We start from the raw sequence: 21,372 nt of genomic DNA on the forward strand, positions 1-21,372 counted from the left end.
TTTTTGCTTGATTTAATTGATGTCAGCCAATTTGCATTCTGGCCCCCTATCTACTCTACTGTATGTTAATACAATTAAAGAACTCGCAAGTTATGCTTTAATTATTTTCTAATATGAGACCTCACCAAGGTTATGGTTAGGCCGGCGTCAGGGACATGATTGATTGATTGATTGATTGAATTAGGTATTTATTGACAGTTTGCAGAATTACAGTACATTTAAGGTACAACTCAATACAAAAACTGTTAACTGTGAGTGGACGACACCATAAAGCATTACACTTGTTTACAATAGGCCCCACCATTTTCAATTCATCAAAAACATCATAACTTATACATTTATTAAATTTATTTTTTAAACTAGGCTGATTATGCGGGCATTCCATATCCTCTAATGAATGGTGGTAAATACCTTATGGTTATAGCCTATTAATTGGCTATACGTTGTATTAACCAATGCTACCAAGCAATGTGCACTTTTATACTAACGTGCATTCATTCACTGGACTCTGGCCTTGGAAGGACTACAGAGAGGAGTCGGTGCTGATATCGATCGCAAGCCTGTGTTTTGCATGGAATTGTTTAGAGGGCAATTGAGTGTCAGTGTCTGTGTGTCGTCTCAGTGGCGCCGTGTGTCTTTTTGGATTGCTAATTTCCCTAACCGCCTAGTGTCCGCTCCGCCCAGTAGTAGGCAGAGAGCAGGCTCCCTGCAACAGCCTGGGGAAGTGTTCTGTCTTCTGTGTGTATCTGCTTCTGCTGCTCACATACACACACACACGGCGTCAAACTGACTGCCTGCCAAATTAAATTACACTTTAGGTAAATGTAGATGTTCACGCAAATGTTAAGTCGTATATTATGACTGGCAAAGTTATATTATGCCATTTCCTGTTCAGTTTTGTTTCAATATTAACAGGACAATGCATGTACAAATTACAATATAATTTAACAACACAAACAGTTAACAGAGCTTGGTTTTGTGTCTTTGTCTTGTTTTTTATGCCCCCCCTTAAAACAAAAAACAAATGTATTTAACCTGATGGACAGATGGAGTGACTGGCGCCTGACCCAATCGAATGACATATGGAATATGGTATTATGGAAATGTAGACAATGAATGAGGGGCCGGCCCAGCCAATGGGAGCTCGGGGGTGGAGCTGTGTTACGTAGAGCTTCGGGCCATAGCTATTTCTTCAACTAAAAGAACCTCTATTCCAACTCTGAAGAGCCTGAGTCCGGAGTTGACAACCTTTCTTTACATTTAACTCTGTTCTAGGAATACTAAACTGATGAACCCGTGTCGCCGGCTGTCCGAAGGAACACAGGAGGACCGGCGGTAACAACCCTGATCCAGTGTTGCTCTCTACTGGGAATATATTTTTTCATTTTTGCGTGGAAAAGGCGTTCTGTTTCCCGTTCTCGAGAATGCCGGACGGCTTTTAGAGAAATGCGCACCAATTTGTAGACGCAAAGGAAGATTTTTTGGAGTGATATATATTTTTTGTTGCGTTTCTTCCAAGGGATTGTGAGTCCACTACCGTCGGCTCGGGAATGCATCCGTTTCTTTGATAGCTTCATGTAACGTTTTGTTTTATCGAGCTCTGGCCACCGGGATCTGCTACTGGATAAGAGGAGCCGAGCGTAATTTGCTGTAAATGGATCGCCATTCCAGTTTCATTTCCATTTGGCTTCAATTGGAACTCTGTGCCATGGCTGTTCTTCTTACTAAAGGTATGGGCACAACATCGTATTGGCGAGCACAGATTTACGTTTAGTGGGCTAATTGTTTGCGTCTTCGAATCCAGTTAAAATGGCATATTTGGAACGGGCTTGAACTTTCAAACGTAAAGGGGCCATGGCATGGCTCTCCTATCCGACGTGGGTGCATTGTTGGCTACCGGAGATGCGGAGAACAACTAGACGCAGTGCCAGCAGTGTAATAAACGTTCCTGGTCAAGTTCAGTGTCATATCACAACCGCCATAAAGCACACTGAGCCCCAGTTATAGATCGGATGTAACGTGCAGCGGAGAGTAACGTTAGTTGTTTTCATTGTACGCTCCAACGCGCATCCTTTTAACTTTTTTGTGGCCGTCCTTTGCCTACCGTTTGTACTTTCTAGTCTAATGAAATATACCGGTAATAACATCGTACGGTGTCTTTGCTCTAATCACTCACAAACAATTAAGCGACCACGGTGAACCCCCTAAAGTTTCATCCACAAACAAACGCTTCAAATGTAGGGCTGATTTAAAACGTAATTTGGCCAGAAACAATAAGAAGCTAACAATCAATTCGTCTTAATTTAAAACACTACAACTACTTAACTAAAACTCCAAAACAATACTAACGTCTGGGCTGGCCTATAGTAATCCATAGCATATACTGTAATAGCTTTGAAATAAAGCAAATACATTATAATTATAGTTTATTAGATTTATTTATATATATATATATATATATATATATATATATATATATATATATATATATATATATATATATATATATATATATATATATATCCTAGCCTACCCTACCCTACCCTACCCTACATACACACTAATAAGTGGCCCCGTGGAAGAGTCTTAATGATAAGGTTGCTGGAGGCTTTTTAGATGAGCCCATGGGTCCACCCCGCCCCCCAAGCGGTCCTGACCACAAGTAAGCTTGCGTGCAAACTGAAAAAGGAGACTTCTGCGCTCTCTTCTGGAGCTCTCGCCCCCCTTTACGAGTTTCCATTTGGGTTGAAAGAAATTGACTTTGGCAAACAAACCACTAATTATAAGCTACACGGTTCCTGTTTTATAATACAGAAAAAAGGGCAATTTTGCACGAAAGGCGCTCCATTGCAGAATCTATGTTAGAATAACGTTGTTTGTTGAAGTCTCTCAGCTACCTGGTCTTTTACTAGGCTAGTCGGCTAGAATTCTGACCGTTGCTTCTGAAATGAAGGCCTATGCTTTGTTGTTAATAATAAAGTTACTAAGTGGACTTAAGAAAATAACATGCTGTAGTACTGATAAAACCAAAAGTCTTAACTCAATTTGGTGACTTTCTTGTGTGTACTACTATTATGTGATACTTACAATTATATGCCTTGGGGCTTTAGATGCAATATTAACAGCCTGACTTTTCTCTCGATGCCTTTCCAGGAGAGATACGGTGTTACTGTGATGCGCCGCACTGCGTAGCAACAGGATACATGTGCAAATCGGAGCTAAACCACTGCTTCACTAAGGTCCTGGACCCCCACAACCCCAACTCTCCACTTACACATGGGTGTTTAGACCCCATAGCCAACGCTGCAGACATGTGCAGCGGCTCCTCCAAGAGCACAGACTTCCTCATTGCCGGGGTCTCGGCCACAACACTAGAGTGCTGTCACGACGACATGTGCAACTACAGAGGCCTGCACGACCTGGCACACACTAGAGACTCAACAGGTAAGAGAGAAGTTAATTCACCCAAGACTCACTGGTGCACCAGCATCTGTTGAAACTTTAGGATTGGGATCCGTTAGGATTTTGACAATTCAGGAATCTGGTTCTGATTCTTCTTTGCCGGTTCCCTTTGACAGTTCCTATATATTGAAGAATATTTACTCTTATTATTTATTTTTTATTATTTATTTTATTTTTTGACAAATTCAATCATACCATACGGTATTGCATACATATTATTGTAGTGGTTCTCAAAGTGAGGTCCAGGGACCCTCTGGGTTACTTGAGGGGGACGACCCTCTGGGTTACTTGAGGGGGGGGGGGGGGGGGGGGGTTCCGAATAGATCCCGTAACATTTGTACACTCTCAGAGTTATTGTAGTCCTTGAAATGAAAAGGTTTGAGAACCACTGACGGTGTAAGTGTGTGTGTGTGTGTGTGTGTGTGTGTGTGAACCACTGACGGTGTAATAACAGACAGTCGGACGCGGCTCCCGTGCTTGCGGTTAGGGTTTGATGTAGGTTGTCTTGTCGGTCTAATGACACTCGGACCAATAATAGTGTCGGAACTAAAACGGTTCTAAATGTTGTGGAGACTATTCCGGTTCCTCAATGTTGGATCCGATTCATCCGGTTCCCGATCCCAACCCTTGTTGAAACGCCAACAAGGCTTATAGTTTTCAGGATGTCTCAGTAAACCTTAAACATTTGTTTCTTTAGTGTGAGCTTTAAAGTTTTTCAGACACCGTTAGGCTTTATAGACACACACCCCTCCTCCTTTTTTCCTTATAATTTTAAGCACTTGGACATAGATCAGATATTTTATTTTACAGCATGTGCACCATGTAATTTCCCCACTGGGTTAGGAATGTGCCTTGTAGAATGAATATTCCTTGACAAGACTGCATGTTGGGCATAAATACAGGCTCGTTGAGTTATGAAAAGGTGCATAGACTAAGGAAGGGGAACTCTCCTGTGGGGATTTCTGTCCAGTGTGGCCTATAGTTTATTAGCTGAAATTAATTTCTGGCTCTCAGCCGGGATAAGGTGACTCATTCTTTTCTGCCCTCTCTCTCTTTCGTTCTCTCTCTCTCTCTAGATCATAGTCGGTACCAGCCAGAGAGCAGCAACAGGAACCTGGTGACTCGGGTCCAGGAGCTAGCCTCGGCCAAGGAGGTATGGTTCCGTGCGGCGGTGATCGCCGTGCCCATTGCCGGTGGCCTCATCTTGGTGCTGCTCATCATGCTGGCCCTGCGCATGCTCCGCAGCGAGAACAAGCGGCTGCAGGACCAAAGGCAGCAGATGCTGTCTCGGCTCCATTACAGCTTCCACGGCCACCACGCCAAGAAGGGCCACGTAGCCAAGCTGGACCTGGAGTGCATGGTGCCCGTCACGGGCCACGAGAACTGCTGTCTGACCTGCGACAAGATGCGGCAGGCAGACCTGGGCAATGACAAGATCATGTCTCTTGTCCACTGGGGGATGTACAGTGGCCACGGCAAGCTGGAGTTCGTATGACTTCCTGCTGGGACTATGTGACTCTCCTCTCCACTCCCTGTTCTGGCCAGAAAAAAAAAACACCTCACTCATTGGGTTTCCCTTTCTTTCATTACTTAAATGGAAAAAAAGAGACATTTCCACATTTTTTTTCGTCCATTGTGCCAGCGGGCACATGTTGTTGTCTTTTTTTCAATGGCGGAAAAAAAGACTAGACTGACTCTCACACTGTGTGGTTATTGCTATAAAGGAGCACTTTACTTGAAAATGAAAGGCGAGCCAATGAGGAGCTGAGTTTCAACTTGAGGGGGCTGTGGAGAGACAGACGGACAGAAAGAGAGACAGTTCTGTTCGTTGCTCTTGAGGATCCTGGACATTAAACACTGACCGTTGAAGGATTCTAAATCTGTCTTATTTGCACATTTGTAAAGATACAGAAAGCAAAAGAGAAATGAACATCCAAGTTGTCTTTGCTTAATAGAAGAAGAATTTTACACTGACACCAGGGTACAAAAAGGACTTGTCTGAGGAGTTTAAAAAAAAACTAGAAAAAATTAAGATTTCAGTGTTTTGACTGTAGAGTGTGCACACTCCTCTGTGTACGTTCCGTGATTCAAGCTTATTGTAAAGATTTTAAATATATATATATTATATTTTTGTCTGAACTGACCAGTGTGTGTCTTGCTTTGGGTGAATGTCCAACATCTCTCTTTGTGATCAGACTATAAGCTTGATTGTGAGTGTGAATGAAACAAAACATCCATTAAAGGTGACTTTTTATTTAGTTCAGGGCTCACTCCTTTTCTGTTGCAATGAACCACAGGACTCTTGAGAAATGAGACCCGATGGTGTTTTTTTCCCTCTCTCTCTCTCAAACACACACACACAGAGAGAGAAGCATTCGGCACGTAGCCAAACAGCTATTTTAGCCGTGTATGAAAATTCCCACATTCATGTCACGCAGCTAGAGGTGTGTGTGTGTGTGTGTGTGTGTGTGTGTGAGAGAGAGAGAGAGAGAGAGAGAGAGAGAGCTTCTAATGAGTAACAGAACCATGCTGCTTTGGTAGCGTGGAGTTTCAAAGCCAGGCAGGAGTGTGGGATTGGCACACTTGTTTGTTTGTGTGTGTGCATGTGCGAGTGCGCGTGTGCGGCTGCAGAGCTGACAGTAAAGGCCTTGTTTTACAGTAATGCTGTACATCTGACTCAGTCATTCTTGAGCCCTCTCCAGAGGTCAGATTTTCAGCTTCAAACAACTCTCCCTCCCTCTCTGGATTTATTCTGGAAGTAGTAGTGCTATTTATTTTATAGATACCCACTCTAATGCCAGTAAGCCCCACCCCCCCCAGTCAGCCTCTCTGGATGTAATTCAGCAAGCACACTTCCCTCCTATATCCAGGAGTGTGTTGGTAAATAGGGGGCCTCTCCTGCCAGGTGAGCTGTGATGCCACATTTTACTACTCGTATAACTTTAAAGTGTAGATGTTAAAAGTGGGCCAGTTAGAAGCATCTATTCCACTGATAATGTTTGTCTCCATTTAACCTATTCAGACCTGAGGCTGATTCTACAAATGCCTTCTGAACAGTTTTCTGAAAAATCGGGCTCCATACTTTTTGTATTTTTTCGTAAATTCGTCCTCAAAAGTAGCAGATTTGCACTGCATTTTGTGCTTGTAGATCTGCTACTTTTGAATTTTAATCCTCCTAAAAAGTAACAGTTTGGAGGTTATATATCGACGATATATATAAAATCTAAAATGGCAGATGCTTTCCCGAGTTACAAGTTACACACTGTTGTGCCGTGAGACATGTCCAGGTGTACCATGGGATTTTGTGACAACCAGTCTGTATACAAAAGGTTATTCATTGTCTTTTAATTTACTTTGCCAGTACTCTTTGAGCACTCATTCCACAACACGGTAAATTATATACACTACAAAATATAAATGTAAACTTTTTATTTGCCATTAGTAAACATTTACAGAGTGATAAGACTGATATGAATACAGTTGTGCCATGAGATTTTGACTTGCCCAACATTGCCCATCCACTGGTTTAGCATATGCAGTGCTTATAATTTATGTACCAATTTGTGATTTGGTAGTCTCTTTGTTTTTTAGACTTGTTATGCACCTCCTGGGCTCGGTACCCTCCTTTTTTCCCTCTACGCCAAACCTCTTTGCCAAAAATAGCTGATCTACAAGCTCACACGCATCCCAATGCAGGGCATTTAGCTAAAAACATTTTAACACAAAATGTAACACATTCCAATACTGTCTTCCACCATTCCATATGGTTTAAGTGTTAATGAGTTTACATTTGTTGTCTTGAGTGATGTCATGTCATATGTAGGTGACGCATACCTTAAAATATGAAAACCAATAGCATGACCTACATACTCAAGACACATATTTCAAAGCCACAAAGAGGAAAAATAATTACTACAATTATTTTTTTCACTATGGGCTGCTGTACATAGTAAAATCCTCAGTGTAACTGTTCAGTGTCACTCCGAGAGTTAATTCAAGGACAAGTTTACCCTTCATGGCAACTGCATGGTTGCTTGGTCTGGTGTTTGAAGCAGAGAGGACAACATTGCTGAGAGTTTGTCTCCCTACTATGCTGAAGTTGACCCTTGTTTCTTTCCATTAGGAGGACAGGAAAACACTATTAGCAGCTAACCACTTATGGCAGCTTGCATTAGCTAGGCTGAGCCCTCACTCTGGGCCTCCCTCAGGACTATTACCCTTGTAATAATAACAAGGTCCTCTGCCTGGCCCTCCTAATGTGCCTGCTGTTTTCTTTAGGCCCGCTCTGCTCCATTGGCTCACCTGCTGATACCAAACACATGATGACAGTGGGGATAGGGCTATGATGTACATTGTACAAAGGGAATGGAAGGACCGTTACCCACGGGGTAAATTATGTTTCAGCTTCACCCAGCTGATGGCTGCTCAGATGTTTATGAGTGCTCAGGGGAGTGCATTTACACACGCACGCACACATACACCCAGCACGTGAGCTTTCTGATATTTTCAACGAGTATGCCATATGACTGACGGAGCATAAATAAATTAAGCATTAGGGTCTTCAACAGGGGGTCCTCAGAGTGACAAATATTTGTGTGATAGGAACTTTTTTTCTTTCTTTAAAAAAAACAAACATTAACCACTTGAACCCTATAGCATCCCTCATCTCTCTTTCAGCTAATAAGGGATCCTTGGCCTGAAAAACATTGAAGACCCCATAGACCCCATTATGGATAAAAAATGGCAGCGATCTGAATGACCCCTTATGAGCTCCACTGTTCCAAATAGTTTTCTACACAAAGCAGGCCTCCTCTGGCCTGAGGAGGAGCCAGCAGTCACAGTGCGGTTCCACTTCCACAACAGTAGCAACAGGATCATTAGCACTGGCCGTTTTTGTGAAGTACTAGGTGGTGGCCAAGCAGCTTGTTGCATTGACATGCAAATTTAATGAGGGAGTCAGATTGGCCTCCTCCAAAAGAGCCCCAATTTCTTTTGAAGTGACTTCAAACTGTCCTCCTCTCATTTGCCAGGCGAATCTACCCACGTGGCCATGCGAATCTGACTCCCTTCCGTGCCAATGTGTTGCAGCATCCCCTCTGCCACCGTGACCGCCGTGCAGCATTCCAGAGCGGGCACAAATGTGTCATATTCTTAGGCAAGCAAGCATTGTTGTAATTTAAAAACATGGCTAACAACTTTTAACCTTTGGTTTATCATTGGGGTCCGCGACATGCGTTGCGTCCGCGTGTGGTTAGGGTTAGGTTAGTGTTTGGGTAGGGTGTCGGATGACTGTCGGACTCATCATTATTATTATTATTATTATTATTATTATTATTAACCAATTTTCATAAAACATAAAAATGAAACATTTACAAAAATAGTGAAAATAGCAAGCTTGTAGATTGACTATTTTAGCTATTTGTTGTACAATGTACTAGGCATAATAAGTGGTTAACACCTGTTATTTTAATCAGAGATGCACTGCTCCGTCCGACGTCCGTCCCCCACCTATCACCCCTCTGCTCAGACAAAGCTCCCACACATCTACAGCGGGTGCGAGGCCTTTTGCACAACTGTGGCTGAGGCCGTGTGAAACAATATATGAAGTGTAAACACACATGGGACCAGTTAACACCTGCACACAGCAATAGATGCACAACTCCTAGGGCATTAACAGGACTTTTTTATAACCTTTTTTTCCCTTGCTCCTCCTCTCCCCGGCCTGTTCACTGCTCTTGAAGGTCTGAGCCTAAATAGTTGGTCTATGATTTGCTAGGGTACGTATGATTCGTCCCAGTGTATATCATCAGTATGTGTATACAAATTAAGTGTGCTCTGAAGGCGCATTCAACATGGAGCCTCACTTGCTGGTCAACTCCCTTGAGTAAAGGAGTAGTTATCAATGTAATATCAACAATCCTTGAAGGCTGTTTATGAACCCTTAGCCACAAACAAACAGAGACATTCCAAAAACAACAAACCCAATTCAATCATTTTAGAACACAAGCACCAAGAGATGGCAATTTTTGATACATTTCCATGGTACCAGACACATTCTCTCTGGTGGTGATAGACATCCGTTGGAATAAGATGCAATCTAAATATTTAGCCAATTCATTTCCTTCCACTGGATTAAGAGATGGCTTCAGTTCCCTGTCCTCATCTACCTTCCCCCCCTCCCATTCAAACATTTACCCTAGCACGTTGTTAACATTTAGATATAAATCTGCCCTAAAAGAAAAATAATAACGTTGGGAATGTTTATCGGACCAGCCACAGGCCTCTTCAAGCTAAATGTCACTGTCTGTAAATAGCAAAAGTAGAAAAAATAAAGTTTTGTTATGTTCCGAAAAGAGGAACCTCGCAGTGAATTCCGACGTGTTAGCTGTTAGCACAAACAAAACAGTTCATACAGGATGGGAGGTTCTGGAAAAATAGTCTTGTTTGTGATTGATGTTGCGTGCGTGTGCATGTGTGTGTGTGTGTGTGTGTGTGTGTGTGTGTGTGTGTGTGTGTGTGTGGACTAGAGAGTAGATCTCATTGAAGCTTCAGGTATCATCTTACATACAAATGCGCACAAATGTGAACACACAAATGTGCATGTCCACTTGCATACACACATACAGGCAGGTGAACCCGCACGCACGCACGCACGCACGCACGCACGCACGCACACACGCACGCACGCACGCACGCACGCACGCACGCACGCACACACACACACACACACACACACACACACACACACACACACACACACACACACACATGCGCACACACACACACACAGTGATGAGCTGTCCCCAGCAGGTATTGGTCCCCTTTCTGTGCAGCGCTGTGGATGACGTGGTGACACTCATCAGCCTAGCTGTGGAGCCGAGGGCACTAACAGGCCCCTCTCTGTCAGTCGAGGGCCCGGGCCCCTAGAGACAGATGGCAGAACAATGTCTACCCTGCCCCAAGAGGCTTACGTTCTTTCCAACCACTCATCCACTCACACACGACATGAAGAGGATCATATACTGTAGGCCTACATCAGTGGTTCTCAAACCTTTTCACGTCAAGTACCCTCAAATGTATTTGGCCGCAGACCCCCCATCTGAAAAGGATTCTCTGCCCGGCCCTACTCTGGAATGATGCAAATTGCTTAATTAATTAAATGCACCCAATGTCAGACACTCAGGATCGAACTGGGGACCTTGCGGATCCCATCCGGATGCTCTACCGGCCACTCTACCCCTGGCCCTGAGCCACTGCCATTGCATGTTTTGGATAATTATTCAGATAATTCATCTAATTCCATTATTAAAATAATAACTTTCATACAGGCAGTCCTGCACCTTATGAAACTAGGGTAGAAGTTATATTTTGCATTAGATTAGATTAGATTAGATTAGATTTATTGTCACTGCACAATGTGCACATAGTATACAAATACTTTGACAATGAAATGAAGAGTGGCGTCTAGCCAGAAGTGCAATACAGTAATGCAGTAAATGATGAGATAATAAATACAGAAAATACAGAATGTATACAGAGTAATAAATAGAATAAATTACTGATGCATAATACAGCTATAGGGGCTCATGAAACAAGCCCATGGGGATTTTTTGTGTTATCCTTTTATCATAACCGTTTACTGTACTCTGTCGGCTACAATCAATCAATCAATCAATGTGATTTTTGGACCACACAAACAATTCAATTCAAATGAGCTTTATTGGCATGAGAAAACATACACAAATCAACCACCATCAACAACCGTACATCTCCACCTGACCTGTGACGCAGTTGGCTCCGATTGGCTCTCTTCCTATATAGTTCCAAACTTCCTGGGCGACTGGCTAATCACAGCGGGTCCTCGCTGTGATTGGCCAGTAGTCAAGAAATTAGGAACTGTGGCGTGGCGCTGGTGCATATTATTATTATGCCTGGAGAGGTCGTTTTGTGTGTGAAATAGCGCCCGTCTTCCTTTGTACGCATTTTAAGACCGCAGCGCTGTAAAACTGTAAAGTGGGTGATGACAGCGAGGTAACATGTCCACCACTCCACCTACCTACTACAGATGCATGGTTTGACTTTGATGCAACGGTCGAGTGTGTGTGCGTGCGCGTCCGTCGGTCCCCGACGTAAAAAACTGTTAAAAAAAAAAAAAAAGCAGAGATAAGGAACTTGAGAAGAGGTCTGCGGTTGGGGGAGAAGATAAGTTCGACTGCCATCATTGCCATGTGTATGTGTAATACATCTGCATTACACCTCAAGCACACACTTGTATGAACCAAACCTTTTAATTAAGTGGCTGGTCTGACTGAACTTAGTTTCAACTTCAAGAGTGCATGTTATTCTTATGCTATGCTATGAAGTTCATAGTATGAACCAGTCACCAGCTGAGCTATTCTTATATGCTACCCTTGCTTAAAGCCAAGGGCGGCTTCACCCATTTTCCACTGTTCTTCATATCATTGGTCCTCACAGTTCCTCACTCATAAATGGTACCAGTTTTGTCTTCCTCAGTCAGAGGTGTGTTGTGGACAGTTAAGAAACCTCACACTTCGAAACAACATGGATAGTAGCGGTAGGCCTATATGTGTTCCGGTTTTTAAACAGTGGAATTCAGCGGTGAGGAAATCTGCCAGTGGAGGAGTGGAAACGCGTGATCTATTGCATTTAGTCAGGGAATATTATCAGTATAATGTCAAATCTGGGAATAAATGTCTTACCAAGAATTGTTTTCACCAATGTGTTTGTAAAGGTGTCTACTAACTAACATATCCTACATTGGTTTCTATTCAACCACCCTAGGGGAATTTTTGACAGCTGCTGAAAGTTGGGGTACCATACAACCATTATAAGGCAAAATGTCCTTCATTTCATTTAAGTAGCATACATCTGATGTGTCAAACTAGGGGGTTTTCATGATTCTGAATCCATTCCAAGCATTAGTTTTGCACGAAAAACACTCCTTGGGCTAAAAACGGCCATAGCCGTCATCACAAATGTGATGAGGTCAACATATTTGGGCAAGTGGCTATGGCCAAACTTGGGGTTCTATGGCCAAACTAGGGGTTTTTCATGATTCTGAACCCATTCCAAGCATTCGTTTTGCACGAAAAACAGCCAAGGCCACTTGCCCAAATGTGCCCTAATTATTGTGCCCAAATGTGCTGTCCTCATCACATTTGTGATGACGGCTATGGCCATTTTTAGCCCAAGGAGTGTTTTCCGTGCAAAACTAATGCTTGGAATGGATTCAGAATCATGGAAACACCCTAGTTTGACATGTCACATGCTACTTAAAGCATAATGGAATTTAGAACATTTTGCCTTATGGTTGTATGGTACCCCAACTTTCAGCAGCTGTCAAAAATTCCCCTAGGGTGGTTGAATAGACCAAACAGGATCTTTGTACAACAGTGCTACTATACATATAGCAACTCAACCTGTGCAAAGGACACAACTGTTTTTGTGTCATTATAATGGTTTTAATAATGAAGCATCATAGTATGTCTTTGAAAGGAGGCAACTTGATTGAGTTGGGAATACTCCATACATAGGGCCTGAAAAGTGGGTTGTCTTGTCAAACAGGTTAGTTTAAAAGAGATATTTGTCAACATATTTATGACTATAACTGGATGTCGTTGGCAACGAGCCACTAGTTAATTGCTACTTTACTGGCAGTGTGCTTTAAGTTCAGAGTATAATGTGCAGCTATTCAGTAGACACGACTAGGAAGAAGAAGAGAACTGTGTGGGACAAGGTTGCGTGCATGATAATAATGGATTCCTCTTGGCAGATGGCCAGGCTTCCACCTAGCAGGGATGCACACCTTGAGCGGTATACTGTATGAGGCCTTGGGTCTCTGATGTGTCTTCATTGTGAGCAGTAGATCCCAGGGATTACTGGCCTGAAAGCAGAGAAGCCCCTGTCTCTCTTACACGTCCCCATTCGCAAAACCACCAACCACAATTTAGGAAGTTACAGGCTATAGTCTCTAAAACAACACCTAGTTCATGATGGCACAGACTAAATCATAGCTCCTATACAGAACAATTTGGATACTCATTAAATCAGTTAAACATGTTGAATAAAACTGATGGCATTTATTTATTTTATTTTTATTTATTTATACTAGAAAAGGGCGAGGTCACGCGCAACATTGTGGTGGTGTGGAACATGTATACGTCAAATTTGAAGTCGGTGGGGCGAACAGTTCTCGAGTTACGTGGATTACAGACATACAGAGACGTGGCGCATTTATTATACTAGATCGGTGGCCGTTGGAACGATGCAAGGAACGATGCAAGTTAGAAATGAATGCCCCACCCAGATATTATGTCTGTGTCCCTTTTATGCCCATATATGGAGTTCTTTGTCAGGCATGCCCAAATATGGAATCTATGCAGTTGTCAGAATGATGTCAGAACAGGCCAGCTCAGAAGTGATGTCAGCTGTGCCCCCCTTATATGCCCATATATGGAGTTTTAGTTAGGCATGTCTAAATATGGAGTCTGGCCCGGGCAGAGGCCTTGTGATGTCAACTGTGTCCCCTTGTACTGTATGCCCATATATGGAGTTCTTTGTTAGGCATGCCCAAATATTTTGTGGCAGTTCTGGACAACCGTGGGTCTAACAGACTCGACACCGGGCACTGCACTCCCTGTGGGGTTGTGGAATGTGTGTGTCAAATTTGACATAGGAGTTATGTGGATTCCAGACATCGTACACACAGAGACTTGGTGAATTTATTGATAGATAGATAGAGCCTGTTCACTCCCAGCTGAACAGGCGTCCCTGCCGTCCCAATCAACCTGAATAGGAGAGACAGAAAACACCAACCCCCCGGGCGTCCCTCCTGCGAACATGCTCAAGTTATATTCATAGGAGCTCCAAGCCAATTAAGATGTTCCATGGAGGAATCAAACCCCTGTCTCCGTGGTGGTGGGCAGGAACCTGACCCCTGCACCACTTGACCGGAATGATCGCCCTAAAAGAAAACAGCATTTTGTCCAGCCACAAGTAAATCCTTTTAATCCATTAAAAACGTTTTTCCCCCAAAAATGTTCTACGTGCCTTTTGTAAGGGGTCGGTGAGGTGATGCTTTCCAAATGGTGGTATATTTCCTTAGATTTCACTCTCTCAGGTGCAGTTCAAGAGTCTCCTATCTCTATACATTTTCTTTAGAGGTTGGGGTGAACTAAACCATGATTTGGACTTTGTCACGAATCTTGGATTGCTGCTGGCGCTAACTTGTTACTCTGATGTGATTATTAGTATTCTGACACTGAGACTGGCAGTGTTGATTATTAGGAGGTTCATATACAGACTAAATACCGCCGACTCGCTGTATATCTTTGTGTATTTTAACTCTTCTCTCTTTTCCTGGTGTTTATTCTAGCTTCGTCAAGTGACGTCCTACAGCAAGTTGAGGGGGAAAAATGCACTGGCGTGTATTTTTACGGAGGGACATGGTGCTTCAGACAGCCAAAGGAGTCCACGAGTGATAATAAAAGTAAGTGGAGCGATGAATCCCCCCCCTCCCCAGTCTTGACAAAATGAATTTATCTATTTGTTTATGTTTGAGTATGTGCTAACTGACATAGCTACCACATGTCGAGCATATAGCGTCTCGAGGTATGTGAAATATGACGTTGTGGAGCTGCTGTGTGCTGCGCGTGGAGCGCGCAGTGATTATTCTCTCTCCACGGAATGCTTTACGATGGCTCCTTGGGAACGGGCTGGAATTTGTTTTGAAACTCTAATGTGTGAACAAAAGCCCTGGTGGTATGTTGTGTATCACATGGTCTATCACATGGACATTGCAAAAAAAAAACTTATTTCGGATATGAAATGCTTCATTGGATTTTGAACACCCCGTTATGCTAGGGGACTGAATGTGTGTTTAGTTGATACGGCCTAGAGTCCTTTATAAGACACCTCCACTACCACTTCTCTCTCGCAGGATGGACCCTCATCTGTTGGGTAATGACCGCATCCTTATTATTAGCCAGTGATCCAGCACATTAGGTCCCTGACCTGTCCTTCCTAAATCCCATGATCAACCCAAATCCTGCAGACCCTAACCCTCTCCCCTTGGTTTAGAGACCATGGGGTCAGTGCCCCGCTCCACCCCATCCCCTCTTTATCTCCTCCGCACGCGCACACACACACACACACACACACGCACACGCACACGCACACGCGCACACGCACACACGCTTAGGGCAGATAGGTCAGACCCTGTATCCAACTATCCATGCAGCCCATTTACCAGTCAAGTCCAGAGCTCTCTGAGTTGATTGTAAACATGATTCAGTGCAGTCTGGGCCTCTTTCAGTTCTCAGTTCCAGACTATGGTCTGTTTGGAAACTTTAGAGCTCAGAGATAAACAGCTGTCCCTTCACTAAGACACTTTGTCTGACTTATAGCGGCGCAGCAGTTAATCGAGGAAATCGATTTAATCGATTGCAAAAAAAAACATGTTAATCGTTAATTTAATAAAATAATTGATTAATAGTCTATCCTTATTTTGGACATGTAATTCTAGGTAAAAAGATAAAATAAAATGGTGAAAAAATAGCAGGTGTTCAAGCTCACAATGATATAATACAGTTGAGCGACAAAGTATAAAATAAAAGGTTAAACGTGTGTGTGTGTGTGTGTGTGTGTGTGTGTGTGTGTGTGTGTGTGTGTGTGTGTGTGTGTGTGTGTGTGTGTGTGTGTGTGTGTGTGTGTGTGTGTGTGTGTGTGTGTGTGTGTGTGTGTGTGTGTGTGTGTGTGTGTGTGTGTGTGTGTGTGTGTGTGCGCAATATATTACATAAAAAGCATGCTTCTCGATTATTCGATTAATCCAAAAAGTAATGGATAGTTGTAGCCCCACTTAGTAATATGCCGCTATCAGACAGGCTTGACTTTATGCATGGCCAGTCTAAGATGTCGGTCATCCATAACGTATCTGAATGATTCCATATTGTTGGCAAGGTTTTTAGCCTGATCCGACCGCCATTCACTTCAATTATAAAATGTATTTCAGTAAATATAAAATGTGAAAACAGAAAGACAAACAAGCAGACTAGATGCTTGCCTCCTACAAAGACATGCTGTAAAAATGACGTCCAGTTGGGAAAACCTTTAGAGAGGAGCGCTTGTTTCTTTATTCAGAGGTACTGTGTTCTTTTCAGACTAGGTCAGGTATGACAAGTGGTTGTAGTGATAAGCAATCTAATTTAAAAATGTTTAAGTTGCTAGTCGGTGATAACTCTTTTGAGCTTAGTAGTCAGCCTAAAGGAAGTCTTTGACGCAGCATAGGTTTACAAATGAAGTATCCGTCAAATCCTCACACTGGAGAACGAAACAGACAACCTACAGCACCGTGTCAGTAGAAAAACGACCAAATACCTGACCGCCCTCTTTGTCTTTTGCTGGACCTGAACTGAGGCAACACAACATTACTGAAAAGCGCGGGGAAAGTTGACTTCCAAGCATAAATATGTTGAGACGTGGGCCAGTCCCAGAGGAGGGAACAGCCTCGGAGCAGGCCAGGCAAAACAAACAGGGGGCTTCCTCTGCCTGTACCCCGCCAGCCCTTTACTGTGGCCCCCGTGCCCCGAGGACTAGGAGGCCCCCTGTAGCTAGCTTAGCCTACGAAACCCTAAACTCCATTAGTCTGGAGTACGTGTGTGTGGTGGGTGGGTGGGTGAGCGGTGCTGAGTGCATATGAGGGAGTTGGGAAAGGCATTAAAAAGACAGATGCTTGTACAGTTCACTATATCAAATTCCTGGATGCTTACAATAGGTGAAAAAAAACACAACAGAGGGAAAGATAGTTGTGTTCCTCAGAAACGTTATTGAACACTTAACCCATGAACTCATTGACTGTCATTGACCCATACTGTATATAGGCTACGTCACTTCAATCCAAAGTACAGACTGCCAGGACACCCGGAAACCCCCCAAATTATGCATTTGGCAGTGCAAATTTGAATTCAAAATGTGCGCTTTATTCATATTGACCCTGATCCTGTACTAATTATTCTGGGTTTGTCAGACTCCATGCCTATGATGACGAGAGCACAGAAACAACTCCTCTCATATGGTCTGATTACAGCAAAAAAAAACTAATTTTGACATACTGGAAAAAGGAGGAGGCTCCTGCATTTAAGCATTGGCTAAATTAATTGACTAGTACACTTCATCTTGAGAGAATAAGGTATTTCCTGAGAAACAAAGATACAATTTGATAAGGTTTGGCTGCCCCTTGTCCATTACTTGAGTAGAAACAATTAATAGACAGGATACCACAGATATGGTTGACTGTACGCCTATTTTCTTTTCAGATGTTTTCCATGAGCATTTCATCATCTTACTATTTTATTCTATAGTATGTGTCACTGAGCAGTATGGGTGGGAGGGTTGAGGGTTTTCTTTCTCTTGTTGTCTTTTTGTATTTTTTCTTTCCTTTTTTTCTTTTCTATAAAAGAAAAATAGTTTTGCTCACATTTTCATGATTTAAAAAAAATAGAAGTACAAGCTCACAGCTAGGCACGAAGTGACACTCTAGTCTATGAGCTTTTGTATATCTGCTATTTCTTTTTTGAATAGCCAACGCACAAATCTAAAATGACACGTAGGCTTTCCCGGTTTTAAAGGTGTAGTGAAACGGAAGGCATTTTATTTTGAAGTTTCAGCTTGAAACGCTGGCTCTGAAGTTTCTGAACCAATCAAAGCGTCTCATCCCTTCAGGTGATGGGACGGTAGCTAGGGACGGTAGCTATGCTACACGCAGGACGCATGGAGTGTGTTTGTTTACGTCAGATAGTCGGCCAGCTGTACCAGTTTACTGTGGCTTATTTCTACCCTATAATGTTTTCAGATACATATTTTGGCGTGATGATTAAGTTTAAACCGACTAATACACTGTCTGGATGTTATCTTCAATGGGAATAAAAACGGAGGATTTCTGTAATCAGTAGCAGCTGTGTTGGACGGACGCGCAGATATGGGGAATCAAACGGGTGAGCTTCATTTTTATTGGCTTTTATTGATGTGGGCCTCGACACGTCATCACGCAGTACGTTTTTGTTTTCAGGAAGTAATTAAAATTCGATTTATTTTATGGACTTTTGATATAACAATACACAAAAATGAAAATGTACCCATTTTTTTGGTATCCATTGTTAGGTATGCTCATATGATGACCACAGATGTGGTCTAAATCATTTCACTACACCTTTAATGGGTTAAGGACAATGAATGTGGAGATGAAACATGACAGTCGGACTCAGAATATCTTTAAAGATATACTGTACATGAGGACAGGAGGGACCTCATATGAATAATGACATCATGAGAGAGAAAGCAAATTACTCTACTTTATGTATTCTGTCAGTCGTTGGGCCAAGCTATTATACGGCCAATAAAGCCAATAATGCTTATTTGATGGCAAAATGGAGAGAAAATCAGAAAGCGAGAGACAATGACAACAAGAGGGTGAGAAAAAATAAAACCAGCTAAGACGGAGAGAGAGGAAATATTGAAAGAGTGAGAACTAGCCTGTGGAGTAGTACACTCTGACAAGTTCTTATTAGGTCCTCTGCTACTTACTGTATGTTTTCTCATGTATTGTTACTATTAAGGTTGGGCAATATGCCACATTTTTCCTATCTGCCTCAAAATCGCAGATAGACGATATATTCGTGCTATAAAAGCAACGTGAGAACAGCTCATCAGGCTGTTCATATTTGCCAATATCTACTTATACTGCACTTTTGTCCGTAATATGTTCTTTATTATTTCCCCATGTGAGGTTGATGTAACTGTGTGCAAAATAGCACATGAGTCCTTCTGGTGATTGTATACACACAGGGTGTTATGAGGTCAGATCAACAAGAGTTGCTGGCCGGCTCCATATATGCAGGTCTTCTCCATGTATGGTTATCCCGGGTTAGATGTCGTGAGCAGCTATCCCAGCTATCCCGCCTCTAGCTGCTGCTGATTGGCCAGGCCGTTTTGTGGCCGGGCATCAAGTCTGCCTGAGAGTTCCCAGATGGGAGCAGGAGGGGGGAACCCAGTGTACTCTCTGCTGCCCCATCTGGCGGAGTCAGGTTACATATATGGAGGCGTCAAGGGAAAATGCCCGCTCTACTCGGACAGTTTTATATAGTTTCAGGCGGGGCACTATCATCATTAAACAAAGACTCTTTACTCGACTGGAAGTGCGGATTGTATTCATTTTCCATATATGGAGGCGTTAAGGGTCTCCATGATGTCACAAGGTCAGATCCATATATGGAGATCTAAGGATCTCCATGATGTCACAAGACATGATGGATTGGCAACCATATATGGAGGTGTGACGAGCGCGAGACGCAGGATTTCATAGTAAATGCTTGATTTAAATCTCTGTTGTAACTAAATTGAATTGGACAGCCAACTAGTGCTGCACGGTTCTTGCTCAAATATAGAAATGAGATTGCATAGGTGTCTACAGTAGGTGCACTACCGCCCATTTCCACCTGCCAACATTTTGTAACATTTTGCTCACCCAAATTGGTCACACTTTTTACTACCGTACTACTATGTTGCAGGTTTGGTTCAAAACTCATGCAAATTTACTCTGTAGTCATGTGATCAAAATCACATTCCGACTGGCTTTCAAAGTTTCTGGAGGGTCCAGTTTGGAAAAATGCCACAAATTATACATGCATAGCGACCACTGTTAACTATGACTCTTTCAGTGCAAGGCACTGAGCAGGCCACCGGGCCTGGCGTAGATCTGTACTCCATTCTAGTTTTACAATGCAACTGCAGTCATAAGAAGCTTAACGGCGGCTGTGGCTCAGGAGGTAGAGCAGGTCGTCCAATGATCCCTGGGTCGGCGGTTCGAATCCCGACTGTCGAAGTGTCCTTGGGCAAGACACTGAACCCTACATTGCCTCCAATGAGTTGGTCGGTGTGAGCCTGCCACCATTGGTGCGTGAATGTGGGAAGTGAGGACGCTGGCGTCGACTGTTCGCCGCTTCACCTCCCAATGTATGAATGAATGAACCATTGTAAAGCGCTTTGAGCACTTGGAAAAGCTCTATAAAAATGCAATTCATTATTATTATTAACCACAATTATTTCATCCTCTATACATGGTGTAAAGTTTTGAGTATTCTGTTTGAAATAGGAAGGTTCTCCCCCCCCCCCATCTTCTCGCTCTGCCCTGCTCAGCTCTGCTATTCATCATAGGTTGTGGGGGAGGTGAGGGGTGGCTGTTTACTGCCTGGGTCAAGGTCTCAGGCATATGTTTACGGGCTCTCTCTGAAGAGTCATTGTTGTTAAAGTGCGCTCCTTGCATGCAAACGACTGCACTGGAGATCATATCTGACAGACCAATAGACAAGGAGTTCAGGGTACAGACAGAATATTAAACTTGTTTCAGCTTCATACCCAGTTATCGCTCTCTCCCACGGCCATTTGCCTCGACCTACACCACACCCCTTTCATTCATTCTTTTCCACAATAATGTCAATGTCACTCGATTAGCCATTCGATTCGCCCCCGGATGCTTTGAATGAATCGTGGCGTTATATTTCTGTGATCAGATCTTTTAATTGCATGACCTCGGAGCTTGGGGCTGGGAACTCTGTCTTTCATTTGCACTCAGTTTTTCGGCGTGGGAGGTTATGGGACCCTCTAACCTTTTTAACATTAACGTCCTCTCTCTCTCTCTCTCTTTCCCCTCTCTCAAAAGATCTTTGTGATAATTTGCTTCTTCCCCCTAGTTCGTTTGATTCCCCTGTGGGATGTACAGGAAAATGCTTTTACTGCGGCTCTCCACTCCTCCCAGTACCGTCTTGTGTGGCTGAGGCAACAGTGGCGTCCCTCATCTGTGCAGCATTAAGAGTGAGAAGCACATTAAGCTTGTCT

General features: G+C 43.1%; 1 protein-coding gene and 1 long non-coding RNA gene across 2 annotated transcripts in view; both read left to right on the forward strand.

The window, feature by feature from the left end:
* Positions 1-1,193: 1,193 nt before the first annotated feature.
* bambia (BMP and activin membrane-bound inhibitor homolog a) lies at positions 1,194-5,720 on the forward strand. The gene is made up of 3 exons (XM_079489002.1): positions 1,194-1,730; positions 3,154-3,444; positions 4,539-5,720. Exons 1-3 carry the CDS (start codon positions 1,655-1,657, stop codon positions 4,955-4,957), a joined length of 786 nt encoding a protein of 261 aa, XP_079345128.1. The 5' UTR covers positions 1,194-1,654; the 3' UTR covers positions 4,958-5,720.
* Positions 5,721-11,407: 5,687 nt separating this feature from the next.
* The window catches only part of LOC306913487, a 92,539-nt gene continuing 82,574 nt past the window's right edge, over positions 11,408-21,372 (forward strand). Inside the window, exons 1-2 of the long non-coding RNA XR_013788546.1 lie at positions 11,408-11,692; positions 14,858-14,971. This is a non-coding gene — a long non-coding RNA (uncharacterized lncRNA). The remainder of the gene's footprint in view (positions 11,693-14,857; positions 14,972-21,372) is intronic.

This window comes from Electrona antarctica, assembly GCF_951216825.1.
Source record: "Electrona antarctica genome assembly, chromosome: 20".
Classification (NCBI taxonomy): Eukaryota; Metazoa; Chordata; class Actinopteri; order Myctophiformes; family Myctophidae; genus Electrona; species Electrona antarctica.